Source organism: Bubalus kerabau, chromosome 10, assembly GCF_029407905.1.
Source record: "Bubalus kerabau isolate K-KA32 ecotype Philippines breed swamp buffalo chromosome 10, PCC_UOA_SB_1v2, whole genome shotgun sequence".
Lineage (NCBI taxonomy): Eukaryota > Metazoa > Chordata > Mammalia > Artiodactyla > Bovidae > Bubalus > Bubalus kerabau.
Window position 1 is genome coordinate 24,336,631 of NC_073633.1, and position 27,193 is coordinate 24,363,823.

Genomic DNA, 27,193 nt, shown 5'->3' on the forward strand with positions numbered 1-27,193 from the left:
CCTGATCTGGGCTGGGGTCAGAATACTAGAGCACTTCTTCCCGCACACCACTGTTCTGGAGCATCAAAGAGAAACTCAAAGGGCAGCATAATGTTACCACAAGAAGTACAGGCTCTTAGGCCAACCAACTTGAACTTGATTCCTGGTTCCATCATTTACTAGTATGTCATTTAATCTCTCTAAGCCTCAGTGTCCTCATCTGCTCCATGAGGATAATATTAACGAACTAGTGGAACTTTTTTAAGAGTGAAATGAATTGATATTTGTAAAATGCTCTGCCCTATGCCTAGCCCATATTTTTAAATGAGTAAATAAGTAATTCAAGTCAACAGGAAAGAGGTTAGGGAGGTAGGTGAAATCTTCCAGGGAAGAGTCAAAGCAAAGCATCTATTGGGGTGGAGGAAGGGAACTTATAATGGTTCAAGTAGCCAGTGGTGGAAGTCAGGGCCCAAAATATTCCCTGGACAACTGGATGGCAGAATCTATTTCTCTCAACAGAGATGCCCTGATCTCAGGGAGCTCATGGTCCAATCAGAGGACAAGGTTTAGACAGAAGACATGTTGGGCAATGATGTAAGAAACCATCTCAGGCAGCCCAGGCATCTGAAAAGGTGGGCTCCTGGGGGCCTAGACGGATGAGGTCATAAAGTGCTCCTGGAAGCAGTAATCGGAGCTGGGCTTTGGGAACTGACCTTGGCCGTGTACACTATGTTCCTTACTCTTTGCCAGACGATTGCACAGATTTCTGAAGGCTGGGCCGGGTGAGAGCAAAAAAAAAAAAAAAAAAAAAAAAAAATTGATGTTCAGCACCATGGACAGCTCTCGGTGTGCCTGCCAGCCCAACCACACTGGTCCAGCCAGGGGAAGTTGGCAACAGCCTCCACACCTTTCTGGCCTCTTCTCCTCCAGTCCTAGTGATCAGAAGCATCTCAAGTGATTCCTTAATGTCCCTGGGCATTTTCATTGGGGACTCCTTGGTGACTGAAAACACTCTATTCAAAAAGACCCCAAAACTTGTATATCAAGCACTTGCTAATATTTGGTGCTTTCAATGCATTACTTAATTTATTCCTCACACCAGGACTAATGTGGCTGCTATCATCTGTATTTTATAGATGATGACACTGAGACTCAGAGAGCAGTATCTGCCCAAGTCCACACAGTTTGGAAGGAGCAGACCCCAAATTCAGAGAGGTCAGTGGAACTCCTGAGTCAGACCTCTTGCGAGTTTAGGCACCTCAGCAGAATGTGGGGAGGTGGACAAACCTTTCTGGCATCTTTGCATCACACTGGGGAGGTAAGCCTGCCACAGCTGGTGCAGCCCCCGCCCCAGAGACAAGAAGGTTGCAAAGAGGTTTCAAGGGGACTCATCCTCCTGACACCAGGACTCCTGAGGTACTTCCTGGATGAGCAAACCAACACAACTTTCGAGTATTAAAAGCACCCCAGTCATCAGCAGCCAGTAGGGCATAGTTGTACCCAACCTGTAAAAAGGAAAACTGAGGTCCACAAAGGAAGGAATAGTAACATTCCAAAGCCTCAAGCTGTATGCCCAATGCTCCTCTGCCCACCCCCACTGGCTGTAGAATCATTCATGAATAAATCTCACAATCCAGACTCTATACATCCATGGTGGTGGGTGGCAGGCCCTGGCAGGGAGGCAATGGATAGCCAGGCTCAGGCATGCTGGAGTTGGCACAAACCTGAATTAGAAGACTTGGTCTCCCCAAAGCCAGACGACCTTCCCCATCCCAGTGTTCTCTAAGTTAAGAGGAAGTCGGAGCCAGCAAGGGAGGGAATGGCCTGTGGGTCGGCTTTGGTGGAGTGGAGTGGTGGTCGGGGGCACATGCAGAAGGAAGGGGGTGGCACAAAGCCCAACAGCCCACTCCATTAATACCTGGAACAGTTCACAGTCTGAGAGGAAGTTTATGGCCTCAGGGGAGCTGAGGGAAGAGAAGACAGGAGGCTCCTGACCCTGAACTCAGAAACTCAAGGGCCAGACCAAGGGCCCTCTTCTTCCCTGGAGGCTGAAGAGGATGCAAAGGGTGATAAAACAGAGGCAGAAGTGGAAGTCCCAGAGCAGGGATGACCTCCTTTAGTTTCTTCTTGTCCACACCTGCCCACGCTTGCCTCTGAGCACATATGCTTTCTCACACACACACAGACACAAAAAACATTTTTGTACACACGCTCTCATCTTTGTACCACTGTTCATAGGGAACAATGGGATGGGGAGGGTCATCTGGCAATTCTGCCTTTGTACACATATCCATTTTCACACATACATATTCTTGCACATCCATTTGCATACATTTTGACACAAATGGTAGCCACTGGGAATCCTGTCGGCTGCAAGGAAGAGGATGTTGGGTTTTTGCCTGCTAAGATCTTTTCCATCTTCAACATTCATCTGAAGTGCTACCACTTCTGAGCCTTCTCAGCCTCTCCCTGAAGCCCAGCCCAAGGTCTGGCCCTGGATCTCCTAGAATGCTGTGGGTTTCTTGAGTGCAGGGGCCTTGTCGCAGACATGCTTGTGCCCCTGCAGGGCTGGCGGCAGCAGGGGGAGGTATTCCTGTGCTTTCTCTCGGATAAGCAGCACACCCACAGCTCCATCTTGTACCCCTCCCCCCGCCCCAACGCAGCAGGCTCAGACACCACTCCTAGCACCAGACTGCATTCCCGCCTGCCACCTGGAGGGCCTGCTGGCTCCTCCACCCAACAAGTCCAAGGCTGAGCTCAGCATCTTCCTCCTCAAAGCTGAAGGGCACAGTCAGCATTTCAATCACCTGGGCTGGAAACCTCACTCACCTGGGCTGGAAACCTCACAGCCACCCTCAGCTGCTTTCTCTGTCCTCCCACCTGCCCCTGCAGGTCCCCCTAGCAGTAATCAAGTCTTGTCTGGCCCCTTCAATGACAGCTTCTGAATCTGTCCCCAAAGCTCTGTCCTAGACCAGTTCCTCACTACTCCTCACCCAGACTTTGTCCCTGCCACCCACCTCATCCCCCGCCTCCTCCTCCTTTCCCTCCATGTCACATGGTCTCTGGGTTATCTGGCCAAACAACATTATGATTATGTCATTCCATGCTTGAACTCCACTCTGGAGACCCCAGTGGCTATAGAGGAAGATTCAAGCTCCTAGATCCGCACCCCTGACTCCTCTTCCTTCTTCTCCCTTCCACTTCGTTCAGAGGAACTGACTGGACACCCAGCTTGTGGCCTCACATCCGTCCACTTTGTGGTTCCTCCTTCTGAGAACTGCCACTATCTCTTGAGCCCCCATCTTTTGAAGTCCCTTCTCTCATCCAAAAGGAGGCAGTTCAACTGCCTCCTCGTCCATGAACTTCACCTGACTGTGCAGTGTGTCTGCGATAGCAGTCGTCACATTCTGCCCGTTTCAGCAGGTACCACCTAAAACTCTCCTTCCAGCCCCGAAACAAAGAAGCCAGGCATCTTCATGTCTGAAAACTAGATGGGAGCTAAGAGCTTCCCTCTCCATTCTAGACCCAGCACAGATAACTGCACAAGCTGACCATGAAGCTGATGAGAATGCAGGACAGCCATCAACAACTTACTGTTTGCCAGGTACTCACTGAGACCCTTATATAGACTATCTCATCTAATCCTATGAAGTAGATACTATGAATATGCCCATTTTACAGTTGAGATAACTGAGGCTCAAGAAGTTGGGAAATTTGCTGTATATGGTAGATCAGGATTTCACACCCAAATAGCTTGACTCCAGAGTCCCACTTCTTATCGCTCTATACAAATATAAACCCAGTTGATAGTATTTTCTCTTTCCTAAACTCTGTGCCTCCTCCTATTCCCTCTCTCCCTCCCAAACCTGTCCCCTGTGCTCTCTTCCATGGTACCTTCATTCTCAACTTCTTCACTCTCTAACCCACCTGCTTTTTCCCTTACCTGAACTTTAGTTGTGTCCTAAGGACGTCACTCTCCCAAACCCCACAGACCTCAAGGTTAGGGTGGAGTGAGCAGCTTTGTCCATGCTAATGCCTCTTCCTGCCCATGGTAGGAATGTCTACAAGATCTCTTGAGCATCCTGTCATTTGCTGGCCTTCTTTACAGCATCCACTCGCCACTCTTGGGGACCGTGGTGAGGCTGGCACCTGGTTCACAATCTTCTATTCCATTGCGAATCCTGCCTTCATCCTGGGTGACTTCTACTCCCCCTCATCAACCAGCAATAACACCCAGCCTCCCACTGGCTTGAAGTCCTGCCTCTAAAGCCTTCGCTCCAGTCCCTTCCAACGCACATCCTGGACCAGGTCACTGTCTGCAGTTGGTCCATCTTTAATCTCAGATAAGCAGTGCTCTCTCCCACCCTAACCTGCTTTTCTGCCAGTTCTCTTACCCAATCATGCTAAGTCTGTTCTTTGGTGTCCCAGGAGCCTGCAGTCACTGGCCCTCTAATTATCCTGTGAGAACCCTCCTGCTTCCTCCCATTCCCCCCACACATAGTGGTTCCACTCATCAACCTCTCTTGCCCCGTCCTCTGGCCCCAACTTCACTAGATCACTGTAACTCAGAGCCATCATCAGCTCTTTCCCTGTTTCCATGGAGGGGGGTGGGCTGTACAGAAAACCTCACAACCTCAGACCAGTCCTACTAAATACCAAGTGCCTTAGCTCCTTGTGTCTCTATTTCCTCATCAGTGTTTCCGTACTCAGCAGGGTCCTCACCTCTGCCAGGCCATCCTCCAGGAGACCCTAACAGCCTTTCCCACCCATTTCCCACAGCGGCTTTTCCAAATTATCTCCTCTCTCCTCAAAGCTCTGAAACCACCACTTTCCCCCTCCCTCCCAGCAGCTAACAGCACTTCTTCACAGAGGAAACAGAAGCCCACAAAATGCCCCCTTCTTTTCCTGCCATCCGACTACTCCCTTGCTTGTCTCTCTCCCTCCCCACTTTCCCCCTCCACCCCCCAGTCACAAGGGATCAGTCGATGACTGTACTATCTGCTCTCTCAACACTGTTCCCTTTTTCCTCCCCAGGAACATTACAGGTTATCCCCTCTCTCGCCCATATCTTCAGTCCCTTCCGATCAGCTTTTAAGATCTCGCACTTAATAAAATCACTCCCGAACCCCCACTGTGTTATCTTTTCTCCCCTCAGAACCAAGCTTCCTGAAAGACGTGTGGCCGTCCCCACTCTCTCACTTCCACGTCCATTTCCCCAGCACGCCTCTCAATCCTGCAGCAACACTGCCGAGGCACACATCCTGCTGCCAAATCCCACAATTTCTGGTCCATTCCATCTTGACCCTCTGCATCATCTGACACTGTGCACCATTTCTGCTGAGACACTCTGCTTCACTGGCTCTTCTCTGTTCTCTCTGGTTCTCCTTTCCCTCCCATTGCAGGAGCTCCTCTTTCCCTCCGTGACCTTTAAATGTTTTTGTTTCTTGGGGCCCTCACCTCCTCTCCCTCTTTACACTCTCCTGGGGTGACCTCACCAACTCCCAAGGTCTCAAAATTATTCGGCTGGCTTCCAAACCAGACCTCTCTGTCCTGAGCCCACAGCCATGTGCTCTCTTGCTGACTACACATCTACACCTGGATGTCCAATGGGAACTTCATTCTTGACAGAGCCAGATATAACTTAGCAGCTCCCTGCACAAACTTGTGCTCCCAGCATGTGATCCTACCATTCATCCAGACACTTAGCCTGGAAACCTGGGAATTATCCTCGACTATCCCATCTTGCTTACCTTCCAACACTCAATCATGTGGGATCCAGCACGGCTCATCAACCCACCACCTGGCCCACTTCAGCATCTTCTTACCTGGGCTCCTGCCTTTCCCAGGACCCCACAGACCTCAGGGTCTGCATCCTCTCCATGCTTTGCCAAGCCCAAAGTCCTTCCAGGCTCCCAGCTAAAATCTAAGCTTCTTGCTGTCATTTGGGGGCACTTCCTGATCTGACTCAGCCTCCTCTAGCCCTGTACTGGGTGTTCTGCTCCAGACACACTCAGCAGCTTTCAGTGTCCCAGGCACCCAGGACTTTTCTTCTCCTCTAGGCTTTCCTACATATTGTCCTCTGCCTGGAGATCCCCTCCCCAGCCTTGCCCACTCCAGGCCATTTGGTTCAGAGGAGCTGTCATTTTTCCTGGGAGGCCTTCTTTGTCTCCCAGGAAATCTGGCGAGGTACTCCTTGGAAAGATTGAAGGCAGGAGGAGAAGGGGATGACAGAGAATGAGATGGTTGGATGGCATCACCAACTTGATGAACATGAGTTTGAGCAAGCTCTGAGAGTTGGTGATGGACAGGGAAGCCTGGCGTGCTGCAGTCCATGGGGTCGCAGAGTTGGACACCACTGAAGGACTGAACTGAACTGAGCAGTTTATCACACTAGGATGTAATTGTAGTCACTTGACTCTCTGAACTTAGTGCAGTTCCTTTTATGAGGTAGGTCCAAAAAAAGCCTGGGAATGGGTGGATGAGTGAATAAACGAATGACTGAATGAGTCCCTTGGGAGCCAGAGACTGAGTGGCAGGAGGCCCGGCAGAAGCTACACAAAATGGGCAGCCCTCTGAGACCCGGACTCCTTCCCACGAAGCCTTCACAGGCCTCCTCCAAGAGCAGGGAGAACTTATCCCATGCAAACCGCTGCCCCCCTGCGCCAAGACCCAAAAACTCCCAACAACATCCACTAGCAAACGGCTCCCACCTAGTGAAGATGATGGCAGAAAAGTCACGGAGGAGTGGGAGCTGGGGTGGGGGAAGGTAGATGAACAAGAGACTGGCCAGGAGAATGTGGGGTCGGGGTTCTAACACAGGGATGACAGGAGCTGGTGGGGGGTGACTGAGGCTAAAGATGTCAACCAAGGCCATGACTGTGTTTCCATCCTGACCAGCACAAGCCTGGCAAGGCAGAACACACCAAGCCCCCTCCTTTCAGGCACGCCCCTTCATTACAGACACGCACCCTCCTTTCAGGCACGCCCCCTTGGTGGGGACTTGGCAGATTCCCCCATCTACCTGATAGGCTTGCACAGAGATCCAGAAGGTGGGGTGTGTGTGTCGGGGGGCGGGGTGGGAGGGAGGCACGGAAGAGGCAGCTCCATTTCTTCCCTTGAATGCCCCTACGTCGCCCCCACTTTGAAGACCCAGGATTAGTCTCGTCTCCCCACACCTGCTGTGTGCTCCCCAAGAGCAGAAATGACACCTCTTCCTTTTCCCAGATATAGACACAATAGCGGCACCCAGAAGGAGAAGGGTGGGGGGAGTGAGGTCTCAGTAAAATTGTCTTATTGTTCAATAAATGCGTGTATTAAAGACTGTTGCGGTGGGGGGAGAGGGTGACTGTCAAAAATTTTAAAAATGAAGTCACATGGCTATTTCTAAGTAGTGGATTATGGGTGATTTTTGTTTTCTATATTATAGCTTTCTTTATTTTCTAAATTCCCCATAATGGGCAAATATTACCTTTTAATCAGAAAAATAATCCAAAAAAAAAAAATTAATCACGGACCAGTGACCCATGCGGTGAAGAGTCCGCTGATATGAGAGACACGGGTCCGCGGGGAACTCCTAGGCGCTGAGACAAAGGTGCTGTCTTAACACAACGGCAGGAGGAGCAGATTTTCTGGAGGCGGTTAAGGATGACGAGACAGAGGGAGGCCGTTTGAAGGGCAGGTGTAACCGGCAAAGGAGACCACGTGCCTGCCCACAACTCACACATACACACACGTACGCACGCCCCGCGCGGGAATGCACACACGTGGTACACCTTCCCTCTCCCACAACCAATAACAACTGTTGGGAAGCAGGGACCAGCCCCTCCCCATCACAGGCTCTCCCAGGCAGAGCTGCGGCCCAGCCCCCTCGCCACGCTCCACCCACCCGAGGGGGACGCGGCGCAGGAGTCGGGTATTTTTTTGCCTTCCCGCCCCTCTCACACTGGAAAGCGCTGCCTCCCACCGCCCTCAACTCCAGCCTCTGAGAGGAATAAACGCCTCCCCAACCCCCCTCCTCTGGTCCACCGTCCCCTGACCCAGCCTGGGGTCTTCCCTACAGCAGATGAATTGCTGTCTTCCACCCCCGCCTGGCCACTAGGGCTCTATTTTTAACCCACCTCAAACTCTCTGACTCAGAATCACAGGGCTCCCAGGTAGCTGCTCCCTCGGCCGCCTGAGGCTGCCTCCCAACCGGTGCGATTCAGACAAGGGCATCCAGCTAACGCTGGGCTTATGGTGGGTTATCCAGATTCTGGAGTATTTTTGGGAACTCACTTTCCTGTGAGGATGCGCTATTACCTGAAGAACATAATTTGGCTTTGTTTCTGTTTTTTTGAAGACCCAAAATGACATTTTACCCCTGCCTCTTCCCTGGTAACTCTTCCCTGGTCCCTCTCAGTCTTGGGCTGAGTTCCTAGTCCCTCAGCATACAATGAGGGCTAGTTGCAGCCATTCCCCAAGGAGAATGTGAGCTGTGTGAGGGCTGAAACTGCTAGAACCTTCCCTTCCCCTTCTGTGATCTTTTAATCACACTGCACAGTGCCTAAATTACCTGGGGAATCTTACCAAGATGCAGACTCGGATTCACTGGGTGTGGGGTGAGGGCTAACACCTGTATTGCTTACAGGATCCCAGGCGATGTTGAGGCCACTGGTCCAGGGGCCACACGTGGAGCAGCTAGGTCACAGCAGACAGTGCGGCAGTGACGCTCTCTAGTGTCCGGATACCTGGCGGTGTGGCCTTGGACAAATCCCTCAACCTCTCTGAGTCTGTTTTCTTATGTACAAAATGAGACCTTTAATCCCATCTCACAGGATTCCAAGATGATTCAATGAGACAACATTAATAATGTACTACACAGTGCAAGTAATCAGCACATGCTGGCTGTTACCATCATTATTATTCTTACAACCACTCAGATGCCGGTCCTGGCCTCAGGACTAAGGGGATCCAGAGGTGTGTGGAAAGGGAACATTTCAAAGTGTAAGACCCTCACTGTACTGAGACCTGAGATAATTTTTCCATAGTGCCATGACAGTCCTGGCTTGACCATATAGGGACAAGAAAATTCCCCCACACAACAGAGAGGAGGAACTGATGATGGAAGTGTGATGTCTACTCAAGAATGAGGAATAAGGTGGTTTTAGTCTCCTTTGATTATAAAACTGTAGCCCAGTAAGTTCTTGGCATGGTACCCTCTCACCCACCCACTTGTAAGCCTCACAAGCATCCTATTCTAATAAATCACTTCTTATCTATCATTTGCCTCTTGCTGAAATCTTTCTGAGCTGAGACATAAAGGACTGGAGCACCTCAGGGCCCCCCAGAATGCCACCTAGCGGTTTCAGTCCCACTTCGAGAAGCCCTCAGTCTAGGGGGGAAGCAGCATGGCTTGTTGGGCACAAAAACCCCAAAATGGATGGGGCCTGAGAGTGCCCACTGGTCAGGAAGGCTGGCCTTGTGGTTGCAAGAAGGAGGTGTGTGCTATCCAGCAGAAGGAAGCTAGACCAGGGGCCAAGAGTCTTGGGTTCTACCCATCTCAGTCTCTTACTTGCTGTGTGCCCTTGAAGGAGTCCCTGCCTCCCACGATCCCTGCCTCAGTGTCCACAGTAGTACAATGAGAGGATGGAGCCAGACACTCTCTAAAGACATACTGATTCCATGGATCTCTGCAGTGCAGAGGCTAGACAAGGGCAGCTGGCCAGGGGGAAAGCTTGCTGAGAGAAGAGCGCCCATCTCAGAAATCCATGACACTCCCTCCCTGAACTCAATCCTGACCCAAAGAAAGGATGGGGGCATACTGAATGTCAGACTAAGTAGTCAGGACTCTTCTGGGGACATGGGGAGCCATGAAGGTGCAGAGGAAAGAGTTCCTTGGGGAAAGAATTGTTATTGCACCTTCTCAACAGCACAGCCAAGCCCAGCCCTGGCCATGAGGAGCACCCAAGACATCAACCCATTGCTTCTCTGAAGGCCTTAGCCTTGTACTGGAGACTCTAAATCTGTGCACTCATCAGACACACAATAGCATAAAAGCATGCACGTGCATGCGTGCACACACACACACACACACACACCAAACTATACAGCAGGGGTCACCTACTCTACAATGGCCCTGAACTGCCAGGATGCTGTGTTCCTTAAGGCTAGTGGTCCAACCTCTCTGAGCATCACTCAGACCATTTGGGGGAAATTGTAGAGGGGGCCAGCAATGAAGAACTTCTTCAGCTGGCTTACAAGAAACAAAAAAGGCTCAAGCACAGCTCTTCCCACTTAGGAGAATGAAGTAAAAATAGAATATTGCTGTGGAGTCGCACGTGAGCACAAGCTCAGGGGAGATCAGGTAGGAGGGCTCACCGGCTTCTGCAGGAGGCACACCTCATCAAGGAGGAGACGGGATGCACTCAGAGCAGAACTTCCTGAGGCCAAGGAGGCGACGGACACGGTGAACAAGGGCACCGGTGGGGATGGGGGGAGGGCTGTGGCTAAACGTTGACTCTCTCTACGGGCCCCTCTTCTTGTTAGGATGGGGTTCTCCCAGGAGTGCCTGGGCTCTGGGGACATGAGCTGGATGGGACTCTGCCTTCCCTCCAGGAAAACACAGTTTGACAAGGACACAGAGCAAGGACCCTGGGGTCCCAACAGGCCCAGAGTTTTATGATTCTCTTTGCTCCTGCCGTGAGGAAGGAAAGGGAATGACTCCTTGGGGAGGAGAACGTCATGAATGGCTAGGAGGTACTCACTACCAGGTTCTGGGAAGCACTGGAGGGCTATGGTGAACACACTGCTGTTGGAGACTGGCAGACGGTTAGCGCAGAAAGGGCACTCGGGGTGCCCAGCTCACTTGGGTGCTTCCCAAACTTCTACCTGCCCAGGCCTCATGCACGGAGACCCAGGCATCCATAATTGCAGAAAGCTTCCAGGTGACTCTACAACCACCAGTTTCAGATTGGGGGTCATGCTAAAACCCAACCCCTCTCCAGCTCCATTTTCAGATGAGGAGAGCAAGGCCAAGGTGGTAAGGGTGTGGCTCAGCCCACCCAGCTACATGGGGCACAGCCTGGTCTCACCTGGCCTCTTCTTCCAGCTGGCCCCCTCGGTTCTGTCCACAGAAGCCCTGGAGCAACACGGCAGGAAGATGACTCCCCAGAGCCTCTGGGACAGGATGGACATTGTCGCATTTCCTTCCCCTGCCAATTCCAAAGCCAATGGTCCTACTGCTCTGCCCTGCAGGACTCTTCCAGCCTTAGCTGTCCTTGTGTCCTTGTGGTCTCCGTGGATCCCCCTATCTGACTTGAGACCATGTTGAAAGTTCCAGGAGGGGACAGCGGCCCCGGCCCCAGAGAAGAGGTGACTGGGAGGAAGGGGTGGGTGGGGGCCTCTGCCCAGAGAAAAGCCTGATCTTCACCCCCACAGGGGCTGTGATCTAATGGCTGGGGGGTGGAGGGCAACAGACACAGCATAACCGAACAATGTGCTAGGGAGCCCTGGTCCTGATACCCAGGATAGGGGCTGGTGGAGACGCCACAGAAAGAGGAACCCCACACACACTCCGGGAACACAGGGGCCATGTAAATCCAAGATCACGCCTGGATGGGCCTCTCAGAGTCTCAGGAAACAGGGCAGGAGATTCTCATCAGCTCTACTTGTCAGCAGCACGGTCCCTGCTTTGCCGGCTCAATTTGCACTAATGGGGTCAGGATTACGGGTTCAATACCTATTTGGCCAATTAGCTCTGCTCCCTTCTCAGCCTCAGACTGAGCTATGACGCTGGACTCTGAGAGAGGAAAGGACTTTGCTGAGGTCACCCGGCAGAACAGGATGAGGGTCAGGAAGGCAAACCCAGCGTGGGAGGGTGGACAGTTACAAGCCGGGGAAGCTTGGGATGAGAGGCCCAGGGTTCCGGGCTGGGCTGGCCCTGATGTTACATGAGGACAGGCCACAGGTGCAGAGTCCACCCTCCTGGACCATGTTTCTTCAAAAAGCTGCCAGTGGCATTTAGGAGCCTTGTGGGCTTGAGGGGGAGGGTCTTTCCTGTCTGTGGGGAAGGGGATATCGCCTAGTATCCTCTGACAAATCGTAGGTAGGAGAAGCCCATGGCTGGCTTTGGCGTCAAGTGGCCGGGGACTCAGGTTAATCATTGACAGGGGCTGCTCCAGCCTGTGATGGGGAACCGCAGGGTAATTACTTCTGGGCTCCAGGCCACACACTCAGTGACATTATTACAGTGGTAACATCTGCCTTCCGGGTCTAGGATGGCAGAAGAAGGCAGTCTTCTCAGAGGCTGTGCAGCTGGGCCTGAGGCCTGGGAGAGCTGGCCTGGGTTGCAAGGACCCAGGGTCAGAGGCCAGAGAGAGACACAGACAAACTCACCTGCAAGTGCACACACACACATACTCAGGCAGCACTGGGGGGCAAGACCTGGGGACATGGGGTCAGAGTCCTCAAGGGCTAAGCTTCAGGAGTGCAGGTCCAAAAGGGCAGGTTTGGAGTAATCTGCCCCCCTTATCTGACAATACCCAGTCAGGCGTCTCAAGCTCCCAGGCACTCGCCTCCAAGAAAGTGTGCATAATGGGTATCTCTCTCCTTCAGATCCAGCTCAGCTCTGCTTCCTCCAGGAAGCCTTCCCTGACCATCAGTCCAAATTGGTCTATCTCTTGTCTGCCCTCCTGCAAACCCGACCAGGGGACCCTAAGATGAGCTGAAATACTACCCTCCTATTTGCCAGATGGGTAGAGATCCCCATTCTCCATGATGGGTGAAAACAATCTTGGACTGGAGCATCTGATCTCCCAGTGGGCACAACCTCCCTTCACTCACCCCTTTCCAAGCCCAGAAGACAAGGTATTAGCCGGTCCTGTGTTATGTATTAATTTCTGAAAGCCTCGTTTGTGCAGACATAACATATCCACCCACACGGGTAAATGCTTAGACAGACACAAAATCATCATCAGCCAATTATCAGGCCCCCGCAGCTGCCGAGAGCAGACCTGGAGGTCCCACTGCTTGCTCGGCAATTTGTGGGAGCCCAGAGGTGGGAATGCAGTGGGAAGTAGGGAGTGCCTCTACCAAGCCAGCATATCTCTCTGCCCAGCCCGAGCACTACTCTGCAGGAGCCACTGGCTGGCTGCCTGGCTGGGAAGATAGACACAGTCCCAAACAATGAGAGACCAGAGCATGGCAGGAGTGGGCACATGTGAGGTTTGGTGGCTCTGGCTTTGGCAGAGGTAGAACCTTTGAGTATTTATAATTCGTACTTTACCTCCCTGAGAAGACCACAGGCAGCTGGCTCAGATGCTAAGAGGTGTAGGAGCTCTGGGAGCTTAAAAGAAGGGGGGGTTTTGGGGGTGGGGTTGGCAGGGCAGAGGATGGAATGGGCAGCCTGCCCACCCTGTCCCCAGCCCCAGTGTCTCAGGGAGGCACTGAGGTTGGCTCCAAGACTGTTCAAGGACTCCAGTTCCTCACTTCAGACCAAGGCCTTATCTTGGTCCCAGGCTGAGCCCTGATCCTGGTCGCACACTGAGCTTTAAGCCACAGACTGACTCCACTTCTTCACAGACCCCGTGACCATGTATTTCTCTGGTGGAGAAAACACAGACACCACTGGCTGCTTCTTCCCTTCCCCTCTGAACCCCAAACACATCAGTGGCATCCAGATGTAGTTCCAAAATCCCAAAGGTCTCCATGTCAGGCTGTGCAGGGGGAGCAGATGGGCAAGTGTCCCAGTCCAGATCCCCAGGGGCAGCAGCCCCAGGGTGGGGGATTAGGATAGGCATCGCTCAGCCTCCAGATGCTACATTCTCAGGTATAGAAAGACTCCCTTCTCATTGATGAGCTTAATTTAAGATGGATCCTGAACATACTCAACAGTCCAAAATTCAGGCATGAGGCTGGGGAGACAGAAAAGAGTTCCAGTGATGAGACCATTCAGAAGTCTTCCCTGGACCCCTCTCTGGCTGGGGGTGGGGTAGGCTGTGGAGCCCTAAGACCTCTGAGCCAAAACCCTTCTTGGGTTATGGTTTCATCTCTGACTTGGACTTACTCTATGACCTTGGGCCAGTCACTGTCCCTCTCTGGTCCTCAGCTCCCTACCTATAAAATAAAGGCTTTAGGCCAGGAGCTTGCTAAGCCCTGTCCAGATCTGGTACTCTGAGGCCTGTTCAATTTCCCATGCCAGCTGAGCTCCTCCACACAGATAATGTGTGTTCAGTATTATCTGCAATGTTTTCATCCTTAGGAGAATGTTTTCTTGAACTACTTTTGTAATTTAGCTTTTAAAAGCTAACATACACACACACACACACACACACACACACACACACACACAGAAAAGAAGGAAGAGAGAAAAGGGACAAGTACAAGTTTTGAGTCCTAGAGAAGAGGTTCAAATTCTATTAAAAATTCTGGTGCTTCAGAGCTGTGTGATTTCAAGCAAATCCTTTTTTTTTTTCTTTCCCCATCAGAGCCTCAGTTCCCATATCTGTAAGCTGCGGACAATAGAACCTATTTTTCGGGCCACGATGAAGAATAAGTGAAACATGAGAAATGGAGCTCCTAGCACAGTCTGGCACGTGGTTGTGGTTCATAAGTGGTGGTTCTTGGTCTGTGAGTCCACCTGGCTTCAGTCTCTATTGGTTTGAGTCCAGAGTTGTAAACTCAGAAGCCCGCGGGGTCAGGCAGCGTGCACAAGTGATACGGCTGGATGCAGGCCAGAGACCACAGGACAGGAGGGGACTGTGGGCACCTGGAGACCGAAAGCCAGCTTAAGGCCTCTGCTGAGTGCCAGTTCCCTGCTGTGGGGTGGGAACGTGGGGCCGGCATTGCCAGTTTCTGATTTTTCAAGAGAAGCTGGGAAGCCAAATCTTTGTCTGGCATCCTTCCGTTTTAAACATTGTCCCAGACTTGTTATGACACGCTGTGCTGGCCAAACAGAACACATCTGGGCACTGTATTTGGTCCACAGGATGCTGCTTAGCAACCTCTGGTGTAAGTACTGCTGTCTCATTTTGAGCAGCCTCGGTGACAGGGAGCTCACTACCTCACTGGGCAGACTCTCGCCCCGGCTCTGGGTAAGTGATGATGATACAGAGTGTCTCTGAGTGGCCGCCTAGGCTCCAGGATCACAGATTTCCAGGGCCCTGGCAATGCTTTCTTGGTAAAGCCTGGCTGGCAGAGAACATCCTCTCTGAAGCCAAGGCAGTGCCCCTGGCCTCCCTGTGGCCCGCTCTGGCTGGGAAATGTGGATTCTTCAACATCCCCTGGGCCCAAGCAGGACCGCCTGGCCGGCCTCAGTAGCCCTTCTATTAATTAGCAGCTGGCAGCAGCAGCTCCGTGAGAGCCCTTGAGCCAAGGGGTATGTGTGCTGGAGCCGGCTGCCTCCTCAGTTACATGACAAGTCCCCCGGGGGACTGGGGCCAGACCTTCTGCTCTGGGTGAATTCCCCCATGGTGGCCAGTGTTGTGACAGGCACAAGGGCCACTCAGGCTGCGATGCCACTTGTCAGCCCTGTCATCTAGATGTAGATGGATGCTTACCAGGCTGGGCAGTGGCAGCGAGAAGTGACAGGCAAGTCCAGCCCAGTGGGGCCGCTAGGCATGGTCTGGGGTGGGGGAAGGGGCATTAAGCTTGAGACCCCCGCCTCCGAAGGTGCCAAGGCCACTGCTCTCACTGAATGTGTCTGTCCTCCTCCCAGCCAGCCACCATCAGCTACCCCTCACACCAGCTCGCCTGCCTGGCACCTCTGGACTCCCTCACTGACAACATCTGTTCCTTCCCAGAAATCTCATTACAACGCAGCAGTCACCATACTCCCTGCCCCTTCTCCAGCCGGCCACCCCTCCGGCCCTTTGAAGGGGCAAGAAGCTGTGAGAACAGTGGGACAGGATGAATTAATGAGGGCCCTCGGGCCACCTGGCCGCCTCTTGCTCGCCCCATCCCAACAGCCAGCATCCGGGGCCGGCAGTGTCCAGGCAGTGATGCAGGAAGGGAGGGAGGCCATGGATCTGACATCCCCAAGCCTGTGCCGACCTCTGTGGCTGAGGGCCGCTCAACTCAGTTCACAGAACTCACCCTGCTGTGTGTCCTCGAGGCCAAGAGGAGGAGAGAGTCTCTGGCCTCAAGAAACTCAGTCAGGGAGCCCAGGTTATCCGTGGAACACACGCTCTGAACCTCAGTACTCTCAGCATGGTTCTAGGCGGGGTACCAGCAGCCTCGGTTCACCTGCGCACTTATCAGGATGCAGAAGCTCAGACCCATCCCAGACCTAAAGAGTCAGAATTTGCATTTTAACAGGCCCTTGGTGAGTAGGATGCCAGGATGGCATGAGAAGCACTGCACTGTGACCGACACAGAGCTCTATGCAAATGCCATGTGATGGGCAAGGAGGGGGAGATGGATGAGGGTGGCCACACTGGGCTGAGAGGGCATCCCAGGAGACCCCAGGGCCCTCAGCCTGGGAGAGGAGGGCACATGGAAGGCAGGGGGCCCAGCATTGTGTGAGACAGCCCACTTGACTGCCCCAAAGCCTGGCGCTCACAGCAGCTAAGGGAACAAATGGGGCGGGGCCGGGCAGGAGAAAGGCCCCCAGCCTCATTTTGCAGCAGCCGGACACGGAATTGAAGCCTTGCAATGGGGAGAACCCAGAGGGTCCTGGCCCCCAGCCCCGTTGGGTTTCTGTGCACTCGACATCCCGGGAGCACCTTGGCCCTGCGCTGGATGCTGGCCTTTTGCAGCGCATCCTCCACCTGCCCGAGTCTTAGCAGGTGGAGCACATCCTCGTCACTGGAGAATCCTGCTGCCCACCGGGCCAGCTGACAGCACCACCCAGGCAGCTCACCTTGGAATTCCCCTCTGCACCAACGCCCTTCCCCCTCCCCTAGCGCCATAGCAGCCTGCAGTGTCTTTCCTGGCTTTCCACACTGATAGCAGAAGCACGGTCCTGGACAAGACCCCCCAGGGAGGCCCCAGAACGCCCCAGGCCCAGCATCCTGCTTTTGCCTGCTTCCTCCTCACTACTGACCTGAACAGCCCTTCCCATGGTTGAAAGGGAGAGAGACAGGCAGAGCACTGAGGAGGCAGACAAATCACTCGTCCCCCAGCAGGGCACCTTTCCTCCTAAAGCATCTCCTCCGCCCCGTTTTCATTTGCATGCTGCAGGCCACTGGCAGCCCAAGCCTCAGGTTACAGAGGGCCCCAGCGAAGGCTCTGGGAGGCCAGCCCCTGCCCCTCCCAGGCCAAGACTCTCTTTGGAGCTGGCCCAGAGTGGGGTTCACAACCTAGATGGTTTTCAACTTAGGAGGGGTCCACAGACCCCAGAAATTGAGAGTGTGCATATCAAGTGTGTCTGGATACGTGTGTCTTTCTGGATAGAAACTCTATAGTTTCCAGCAGGTTCTCAGTTCTCTGATGCAGATCCAGAACCACTGGCCTGAACCAAGGACAGAGGCCCATCTGGTCTGCTCAGAACTAAGGGAAGGAAGCAGTGCGGCCAGGGTGGCGGGGCTCACCTCCGCATTTCTGTTCTCTCACAGTTCACTTTACCTCCACCCAGTGACCACAGCTGGACAACGGGTGTCTGGCTTGGCAGACACCAATTTTCTGGATGGGAAAACTGAGCTGCAGGGAAGGCTCATATCCCAAGCAGGCGCCCCTAGCAGACAAGGCTAGGAAGTGACATGAGGTGGGCAGTGGCAGTTCCTGGGCCATGGAGCAGCACAGAAAGTCAGTTTTAGGCCAACCCGGGGACCTACCAGCCATTGGCCCAGTTTATGTGGTTTTGGACCCAGCTGTTTCCTTCCTTTCTTTATAGCTTCAGAAAGCTTAGGCGAGGAGATGGAATGGGCAGGGGGATGAGAAGAGTCAAGCTTCTGCCTATCTCCACTCTCAAGGCCAAGCTGGAGTCTGGGGCACAGGAGTAGCCCTAGAACTGACGTCCTACATAGGGACTTCCCTCCAGCCCCCAAGGCCACACGCACAGCCCCAAGATATCTGCTCAGACACCTAGAGGTCACATACTCAGGACAACCCCCTGAGACTGACACTTGAAAGCCTAATTTCTGGGAACAAAACCAGGTACATCTTCACTGGGGCGGGGGGTGGGGGTGGGGCGCTGTCTCCCCACTCCTTTCCTCTCCTCTTGGGAAAACAAGATCACACAGATACTATTTTTTATTTGTTCCAGTTTCCCACCACCAAGCTCAGCTTCCAAGACATGACTCACGTGGAAGGAAGGACCCACCCAGGACCCAAGGGCCCAACCAGCCTTGGGAAGGAGCCTGGGGAGCACAGTCCTGAGGGGCTGCATGTTCTGGTCTCTTCCCTTACCAAACCCTAAATATGGATTCAAAAGGCAAATGCAGAGTAGAAGGGGAAAGGAAGTGAGACAAGCGTGTAGAGACTGGAGGAGTCATGCGGGTAGCCAGGACACGGGACGTGTGCATGTAGTGGGTGGTGTGCAGAAGCAGAGGCAACCAAGAAAAGCCTGTTATCTACAGGCCCCAAGTTATGTGGGCCCTTCAGAGCGTAGCCAAGTCCAGCCCCTGGAAAAGGCACCCAACTTTTCTCCCCCAGGAAGAGGAGATGCCGGAAGCAGACTGTGACGGCAAGCCCTGAACTCCAAACCACAAACTCAATCTATCGTGGTTTGCTAGAGATTCTTTATTAAACCAATTCTGTTGGATCAATGCTTCCTGCCCGTCAAAATGATTGATAAATCCTCAACGGGCCTGAACAATGCTCATAGAAGCTCTTGTGAAGCCTGAGCTGGACACTGGGGATTGGCTCCACATAGAGGCCCAAGGCCAGTGGCTGAAACTCAAGGGACTGAGGCTTAGGGTGCTGGGTTGGCTGGGGCGGGTGGGGCAGGGTGGTGAGGCTGGGTTGAGTTGGTAGGTGTTCTCAGCCTGGAAGACTTGGCCATAGTCCTTGTCTCTTTGACCTTGTGAAGATGAGACCAGCTGCTTTGGTCTAGAGGTATGATCACAACCCTTCCACACACACACACACAGATAGTTTTTCTTGGATTTCTTCTCTTGCACCGCACCTAGCATCAGGCTGCACACAGAAGGTGTATGCTTGCTGCTACCAATTCCTGTAGCTTGTTGCACAAACCCAAATTCAAAGCCCAGTCTGACCCTTTTTTGGTTGCCCATTTATCAATCCCATTGCAGCCACACCTCCCTATCCCTACCACCCTCTTCTCCGCCATGTCCCAGGTGGCCTGCTGTTAGTAGGAGATTCTGCAAGAGGACTGCAGACAGACATGCCAAGATAGGCAGAGTTCGATCAGGAAGGCAGGGGAGGTTGCATAGATGCAGTCAGCCCGGCCCCAGCCCTTCAGCATCCCGGGTAAGGGGCAACTGGGAGGGTAAAAGTCAGCTCTCAGAAGGTGCTCCATTAATGCCTGTTGTCAGCAGAAGCTAGGCATACCTGGGGTTGGTCCCTAGCAGTCTCCCATCCCAGGTAATGAGGTTGGTGGTGAGAACTCTGAACAGAGGCTTTCAGACAACAAAGCCAGCAGGGAGCCAAGCAAGGGAAGGGAGGTTGATATTGACATGGCCTACCTGCCAGCACCACCAGGGAGTTCAGAGACAGGAGGAGCCCAGGATACCCTCCCTCCGGCCACCGCCCCCCCCACCGACCTCAAGGGGGAATGCAGGAGACAACAGCACCTTCCCACACCTCCCGTAGCTCAGGCTGGGATCCTCAGGCTCCAGTACTGTCCTGAGGGGAGGCCACACTTTAGGCAACTGGTATAGGGACGCAGCCACAGTTTCTCATGGGAGGCTCTCCCATCAGCTCACATATCAGCTCATTGAGGACTGTAGCTGTTTGTTTAGTCTGTCCTCTGGATGCCCATGCCCTCTGGGAACAGGAATCTTGGATATTAGGGTTAGGTAGAGCGATCCCTCAAAATAGGAAAAGGTAGGGGCCCTCCATTCACCACCTATTTTAAGCCGTTGAGTGTTGCCTGACTGGTCATTCCTAGCATAAGAAATCTCTCTCATTGGATGGAAAACGGCTTTGCTCTCATTACAAACCTAGCTTCCCTGGAGTTTGCAAAGAGGGTTCTGCATTGGCAAAATGTTCATTTATATTGGCAGGCGAGCAGGGAAGGCAGGGAAGAGAGCTAAATAGGGGGCAGGGCCCCGAGAGAGAGAGAGAGAGAGAGAGAGAGAGAGAGAGAGAGAGAGAATGAATTAAACCCACCTCAAAAGAGTGAACGTTTTCCAGACACTCACTTCAATGCTGTGCATCAGGAAAGCCCAACATCTTGATGAGGGTAGGGGCATCGCTGATTCTAACTTCAGAGAAAATCATCAATCTCTCTTTTTGCACAGTACCCCCTCAGGCCCAGAGTGGCATCTACTCTGGTGATGAGGAGGGGGCGGGGTTCCTCTCCCTGACTGGTAGTTACACCATTTGGGGAACCATAGCTGACCCATGAAAGACCTAGCAGATGCTGGAGCTTGGACCACTGGGGTGAGAATGGGGCACGGGGCAACTGCTCATCAGTCAGGACACCAGGCATCTTCACTGACCACGACAAGCAAGGTCATGCTGCCCTGCTCATCTGGATGCCAGCTGCCCAGGGTGCCTGTTCCTGGCCCACTACTTGGCATGGGGGGCTGGGCCCAGGGCTAAGGTGGATGCAGAAGGCTTTTACCCTGGACCTGAGGCCCCAGTGACCTCAGTCTCCCTGGAGCTTCTCCCCAGTTGCAGCTTCCCAGGACACCAGAAGGCAGATAATAATGCCTGGGGTCAGCGCCCAAGGAGCTGGCCCAGTTGCCAAAAGGTCAGTCTCTGTCTTCCGGGCCCTGCTCTGCAGGCTGAAAGACCTGGAGCAGCCTTGGGGATGTCCACCCCAACTCTGCAGCCCAGAAGAGGGAGGCGGGATGTGGGGCTTAAGGTGGCAGAGCCTCATCGTGGCTGCGGGCAGGGCTAGGCCAGGCTCAGAACACCTTTTCAGCTTGCCTCTAATGCGGCCGAGACCGGGAGAGGATGAGGTTGGGAGGCTGGAGCACAGAGGAAAGTTCTCAGCGCGGTGCAAGAGGAGGTCTGGGGGTGTCTCGGAGCCTCGAGGCGCCCCAAGCTCCCAGCGCGAGGAAGGAAAGTTAACTCCGGCTGAGAGGCAGGGCCGAGAAGACAAGCATGCCTGCGACCGCTCAGAGAACCCACAGGACCGTCGCCGGGGCCCCTTACCTGAAGTCGCTGTAGGGGTGGATAATCCAAAACCCGGCCGACTTAACCCTCTCCTGCTCGCGTTCTACCGCCTTCTGGCTGCCGAACATTCTCAGGGAGAATTTGTTGACCCCGGGCTGGAGCATGGCCCCGAACTGGCGCTGCATGAAGCCAGTCTGGCCCAGGCGCACCTCGGCCTCAGGGAGGATCTGGTCTCCAGCGGCCGCGCCTCCCTCCACTTTGATCGCGGTGTCCACCGAGGTCTGCTCGCAGGAGGCGGGGACCGGCTGCGGCGGCTGCTGGGGCGGCGGCGGCGGCGGCGAGGCTGCAGGTTGCGCCGAGGCGCCGGAGCGCTCGGGTTCGGCCGCCAGGCCTGGGGGCGTCCTGTCCTCACCGGGGGACGCGTCGCCCTCGGCGATGAGCCGCCGCTCCTCCGCGGAGTCATGCAGGTGCCCGTGACTGCTGCCGCCCCCCGATCCCGCGCCGCCGCCGCCCCGGCTGCCGAGCGATGCCAGGCTCCCGCGGAAGCGCCTGCAGTCGCCGTTCGTGCTGGACTTGCCCGCGCCGCGGGCTGACCCCTCGCCGTCTGCCGCCCCGTGGGCCGCGCCCCGGGGCTCCGTGCCGCCCGCGGCAGCCGAGGGTGAAGGCGAAGGCAGCGGCCGCAGCCGGATGCTCCTGCGGCTGGGGTCCTGGCGGCCCCCAGCCCCCTCCTCCTCGGCGTCCTCTTCCTCGTCCATGATCCACGCCTTGGCCCCCACCTGCTGCGGAAGGCTGTAGAGTCGCTTGCGCATGGACGGCGGCAGCTTGTCCATGGCTCCAGGGGCCGGGGCGCGAACCGGGCCAGGGGCAGGGGCGCGGGTGCTGCGCCGCGGACCGGCTCCAGCTCCTCCCGCCGGTCAGTCCGCCCGCAGGGACGCGTCCTTCGCCGCCGGCGCCAGCCGCCTCAGGCGCCCATGCTAGGCAGGCTGTGAGCAGCGGGGAGGCTCCCAGTCCGGCTTCGGGTCCCGGGGCTCTCCGCGCTGCACCTCCTCCCGGGTCCGGCTGAGCGCGGGGACCCCGCTCTTCCTCCCTCCCTCCCTCCCGCGGTCAGGGGCGCGGCGCGCGGCCGGGCTCCAGGCGCCCCGCCCCCGCGGGGAACAATGGGCGCGGGTTGAAACGGCGCTGCAGCCGCGGCGCTCGGAAAACCGCTCCGGAGAGCAGAGCGCACGGCCAGCGCTCCTCTGGGGCGTGTGTCCCGCAGGCAGGCGGGCTGTCTGTCTGTTCCGCCGCCCGGGCTTTGTGGCCAGCTGCTGCTCGCGAGCTCGCCTCGCTTCCTCTGGCCGAGCCTGGCCAGCACGTCCCGGGGCTCCCGCTGCAGCCGAGCGGAGCCCAGCGGCCCGCCGGGCTTACATCAGCGGCCGCCTCCCCCGGAGCGCCCTCCGGCAGCCCTCGGCTCCCGCGCCCCGGAATATTCATGAAGCCGCCGCAGCTCGCGGGTTGCCATAGGAGCGGCTCCCGCAGCCTGGCCTGCCTACCTGGGCTTCTTAAAGGGGCAGTGGCGCGCGGGCCAGGGGCCGGGAGGGGGGCGGAGGCGGGCCCGGCGTGGGGAGCAGGGTGGACCCTTGCCGGACCTTAGGGGCTGAGGTGAGAGACGACCTTAATCCTCAGCCCTCGAGTATCTTTCCTTGGCCTAAGGCTGGGAGCGCGCCCAAGCCCAGGGCAGGGGCTTGGGTTGCTAATTCCCCATCCCAAGATAGGGGGGTGGGGCGGGGTTTCCCGGTCTCTCCTTCTGTGAGCTCCCGGCTCGCCTCTCCCCCGCGGTTATGCTTTTCAGCTGGGTCTCCGACCCTCCTCCGGGGAGGCGGGCCGTCTGTTTGCGGAGTCCCGGGCCTTCCCGCAGCGCGCCTGGAGAGGGGGTTTCCGGGAAATGCACTGCGTCGGGGCTGCTCCCGGGGTTTTCCTGTGACACGGGCGGGGGCCAATCCCCCGCTGGTCTTTCCCCTGCGGAACCTCGCGGCGACCCGGCCAGGAGGGCGTGGGGGAAACTCCAGGAGGCACAGGGCGCGCGGGTGCGACCCAAACCCTTCGAGGTAAGACTTCGAGGAAATGCGCCTGCAGCAGTCACGGATGCGGGGTTGGATCACGCACTCCGGGGTGCTTCCGATGCGGGTTTCCGAGACTAGCTGGCTGCAGCAGGGAGCCAGCAAGCGGGCTCTTCTTGGCGATCTGGCATTCCGGGACTAGCTGTGGACCTCCTTCTCCCTGGGTTCTCCTGCAAATTGTGGCACCCCAACGCTAGGGGAGTTCCTTCTCCACCCAGGCCCCCTACCCCTGCGCAGCTGCACAGCCCCCACTCCCTTTGAGTCCGCTCCCCACCCCCACCCCCAGGCCCGCCGGCGATCCAGCTGTGCAGTCTCTCCGTGCTTATCTCTCTCAGTGCAGTCTCCGGGCTTATGGATAAATCCCACTAGCTCTGCCAGAGATACAGCGGTACTCCTCTCCAGCACTCTAAGAGAGCCTGACACCCTGACCCCCATCCTCACAAGCCGGGCTGGCCAGACTCTCCCCCCGGGGTGGGGGGCTGTCGAGATGGCCCAGGGGTTACTTAGACCCTGTCAGGGCCAACGCGCCAGATTAGGTCAGAGATGAAATGGGAAGGGGTTGGCTGGAGAAGGCTGGAGTTCGTGTTAATGCTGAAGTGGATTCTCAGCACTGACAGGGAGAAGACAAAAAGGTCCCCCAGCCCTGCCACCTCTCTAAAGAATAACAGCAAGGTTTTCTTCAAAGAATTTTTAATTCTCATTCTTAGCCCACTTGTGACCATCTCTCGCACCCCATTCAGAGCAGAAATTTTCTGCAATCTTGCAGAAGCTTTTCTGCTCTCTACCCACTGGACTACAGGACTTCCCAGGGGGAGAGGGAATGACTAGGGTGATGACATCACTGCTTGCTGGCATTTCTACTTTTGAGCGGTTCTGAGCTGACAGTTCTCTGCACAGATGCTGGGAGGCCTAATCCCTGAATGTCCTTGGGTCTCCTTGAGGAGGAGTGTTTTTATCCATTGGTGAGCCCTGCCTGCCCTGGTGTGCCATTTAACTCACTTCTTTGGGTATCTGTGTCAGCCGGGAGTTAGGCTGCCTTACCCCAGCTTTAGGAAGTCAACCCAAACCAGCTCCCCAGTGATCCATGGCAGGGACATCTCCTCATCTAGGAACCCCCTTCCTGACCACCCAAATCTTGGCCATGTCCCTGCTTTGGGGTCCCATGGCCCAGGAGCTCCCATCAGCCTGACTATTGATTACACAGTGCAGTCTGTGTCCCCTTCAGGACTGAGCTCCCTAGGGGGAGGACAGGTTAGACTCATCTCAGGGAACTCAGCACCAATTCAGAGTGGTGGTGGTGGAGGGGGCAGAGAACAGATCCATAATGTCAACTCAACACATGAGTGAGGGACCCTGGAAGTTAGTTAATGTCACTGAAGGGGCTCTGTGTAGTAGACGGTGGATTCGATCAGGGTTCTGCTTCCTGGCACACTGGTGTCACAGGCTGGCCAGGAATCAGGGCCCCTTAATTCCTCCCCATCTAGCACCTCCCCTCCCCTCAATTTAATTAATACCACCCATTCAGGACTATCTAGGACCACCCTATGGCACCCCACTCCAGTACTCTTGCCCAGAAAATCCCATGGATGGAGGAGCCTGGTAGGCTGCAGTCCATGGGGTCGCTAAAAGTCGGATACATGGTCCGACTTTTCACTTTCATGCATTGGAGAAGGAAATGGCAACCCACTCCAGTGTTCTTGCCTGGAGAATCCCAAGGACAGGGGAGTCTGGTGGGCTGCCGTCTATGGGGTTGCACAGAGTTGGACACGACTGAAGTGACTTAGCAGCAGGACCACCCTTGGGTGAAGAAATGACTGTTTATTGAAGCAGGTTCATGGAAAGCCCTTGTGAAGCCTGGTCTCCTCTCTGTGAAAACTGTGGTAGAGGATAGCTGTGGAATGCCAGCAATCTGAGGGAATTAGGAGGGGGAGACCCAGGTCTTGCCCTTGATGGGCTCCATGTTGTGGAGAATCTACATTCATGTTCAAGAAAGAGGAGAAAACGCAAGACAGAAAAGAAGTGTGTGCTAAATTATGCCTTGACCAATGAGATTTGAGGAGGGGTACTTCACTGAGGCTTGGGGGTAGCTAGGGAGCACTTCCTGGAGGAGGTGTCGGATTTGGTGAGAGACCATGTATCCAGCGCTTTACAGCTTACACTTCATTTATTAAACCAAATTAAATTTTTGTGGGCCAAATATGGTCAAAACTTTCCAGTTTCACAAAGCTCAGCCTAACATTCGTACTCCCATTTGCAACCCAGAAAACTAAAGCACAGAGACTTAAGTGACTTGCTAAACATCCCACAGCAAGAATATGATGGAACTGGAGCCCCACCTAGGGCTCTACAGGTCAGCCTCTTCTCTGCTGACCAGGTGACTCACACAGATGGGGTGAGGGCAGGCCCAGGTACAGGAGGGAGAGGCAGTTCTGAGTCTAGTGTGGCTAAAGCAAAGAGCAAGTGAAGAATGGAGCCCCCACGTCTGTAGTCTCCCCCCTGCTTCACTCAGGTCTCACACACTCTCCTTACCAGCACTGCCTAGAAAGCCTGACATCTGCTCTGCACTGATCTGGTAACATAATACACAAGATCTGGGGACCCCAGCAAGGGGAAGGCCCTACTCTGGACTGAGATAAGGAGGAGATCTGTGACTCTCCACTGCAGTGGAGAACTGAGTACCCCTGGGAAACAGATGTGTACCCTGCCAGGCTGCAGGGGGCCTGGGTATTCCCGGAATGCAAACCCAGAAAAGATCTGGGTCCAAGAAAGCATGGGCTGGGGAGAATAGACTTCCTTCCCTGGGGGGAATGCTGAATATCAGAAGACCTGCAGGTGATAGGGTGGGGATGTAGCTGACTATTACATACCAATCTCAGGTCAGTGCCACAACAGTGGCAATCTGCATGGGCAGAGGGGAATGGAAAATTCCGGAAGTTTATTTGCTCACGGTCTGAGGGCATTGCTCTTGCTTAAAGGGGCAGGTCCGGGATAGGGCAGTGGCTCCCACACTGTGTAATGCCAAGCTTTTGGCCAGTTCTGCTTGAAATTTAACCAGAAAAAGAGAGAACAATGTAGAATTTTTAGGGTAAGGTTGCCAACGTCCTTTCTTAGAAAGCTGTCTTTATCCTACTGTTATATCCTTGTTGCATCTTCTGTGTTAAAATGCCCCTTTATGAAATCATAGTGCTGGGAGAGGGTATTTTTCATGTCCTTGGCTAAATAAAAAGTTGGCATAGGATGTTGTGTTTGTTCCCCAGAATCATTTTTGAAATGTTATTCGTCTGTGGATTCCAAAAGCCTGGGAGCCCCTGCTATAAACAATAGAGCGTGAGACTGGAAAACAGAAGCTGTGGAATGAAAGACTGTCATTTACTGCCCATGTACTCCTCAGTCTTCCTTGTGTGTAAGATGGGTTTAATGATATGTACTACCTGGGACTTCCCTGGTGGTTCAGTGGTTAAGACTCTGCACTTCCGTGGCAGGGGGCACAGATTCAGTCCCTGGTCAGGGAATTACGATCCTTCATGCTGCATGGCATGGCCAAAAAGGAGGAAAAAAAAAAAAATGATGTGACTCTCCTAAATTATTTTGAAGACTACATGAGAAAACAAATGCAGTGGGCATGGCTTCTCAAGTGCGGTCTGTTCTTAATAAATACTGAGTGATGGAATGTTGAATGAAACCTATGTTAGCCAACAGAGGGGGAGACACTTGGCCTTTGGAATTCAATTTAGGTCATCTTAAAAATTGCTATTGGGATGAAAGGGATGTCTTGCTATACAGATTGCTTTTTCTGAATTCTCCATCCTTGATATATCCTGGCCAGGTGTCCAGAAGGCAGGCTTTCTTCTCTCTGGGGTAGGCACTTTTTTAAGTGGGATCAGAGGGAACTGACTCAGAGGGTCACACCCTTGAGCCAGTGCTCGAGACCATGCCCCCAATACATGTACAACTTC

The 27,193-nt window shown here is 54.5% G+C and overlaps 1 protein-coding gene and 2 long non-coding RNA genes across 3 annotated transcripts in view; 2 read left to right on the plus strand and 1 right to left on the minus strand.

Annotated features, from left to right (window-relative positions):
• Positions 1–21,968, minus strand: part of HCN4 (hyperpolarization activated cyclic nucleotide gated potassium channel 4) — a 41,819-nt gene extending 19,851 nt beyond the window's left edge. Inside the window, exon 1 of the mRNA XM_055536935.1 lies at positions 21,178–21,968. Within this exon, the coding sequence (XP_055392910.1) occupies positions 21,178–21,968 (791 nt within the window). The remainder of the gene's footprint in view (positions 1–21,177) is intronic.
• Positions 10,292–16,460, plus strand: LOC129621008 (uncharacterized). Its single transcript, XR_008698983.1, has 4 exons — positions 10,292–10,423; positions 11,212–11,328; positions 14,442–15,047; positions 15,671–16,460. It is a non-coding gene; the product is annotated as an uncharacterized LOC129621008 (long non-coding RNA).
• Positions 21,969–22,994: 1,026 nt separating the features above from the next.
• Positions 22,995–27,193, plus strand: part of LOC129621012 (uncharacterized) — a 33,575-nt gene continuing 29,376 nt past the window's right edge. The window contains exon 1 of the long non-coding RNA XR_008698986.1: positions 22,995–23,225. This is a non-coding gene — a long non-coding RNA (uncharacterized LOC129621012). The remainder of the gene's footprint in view (positions 23,226–27,193) is intronic.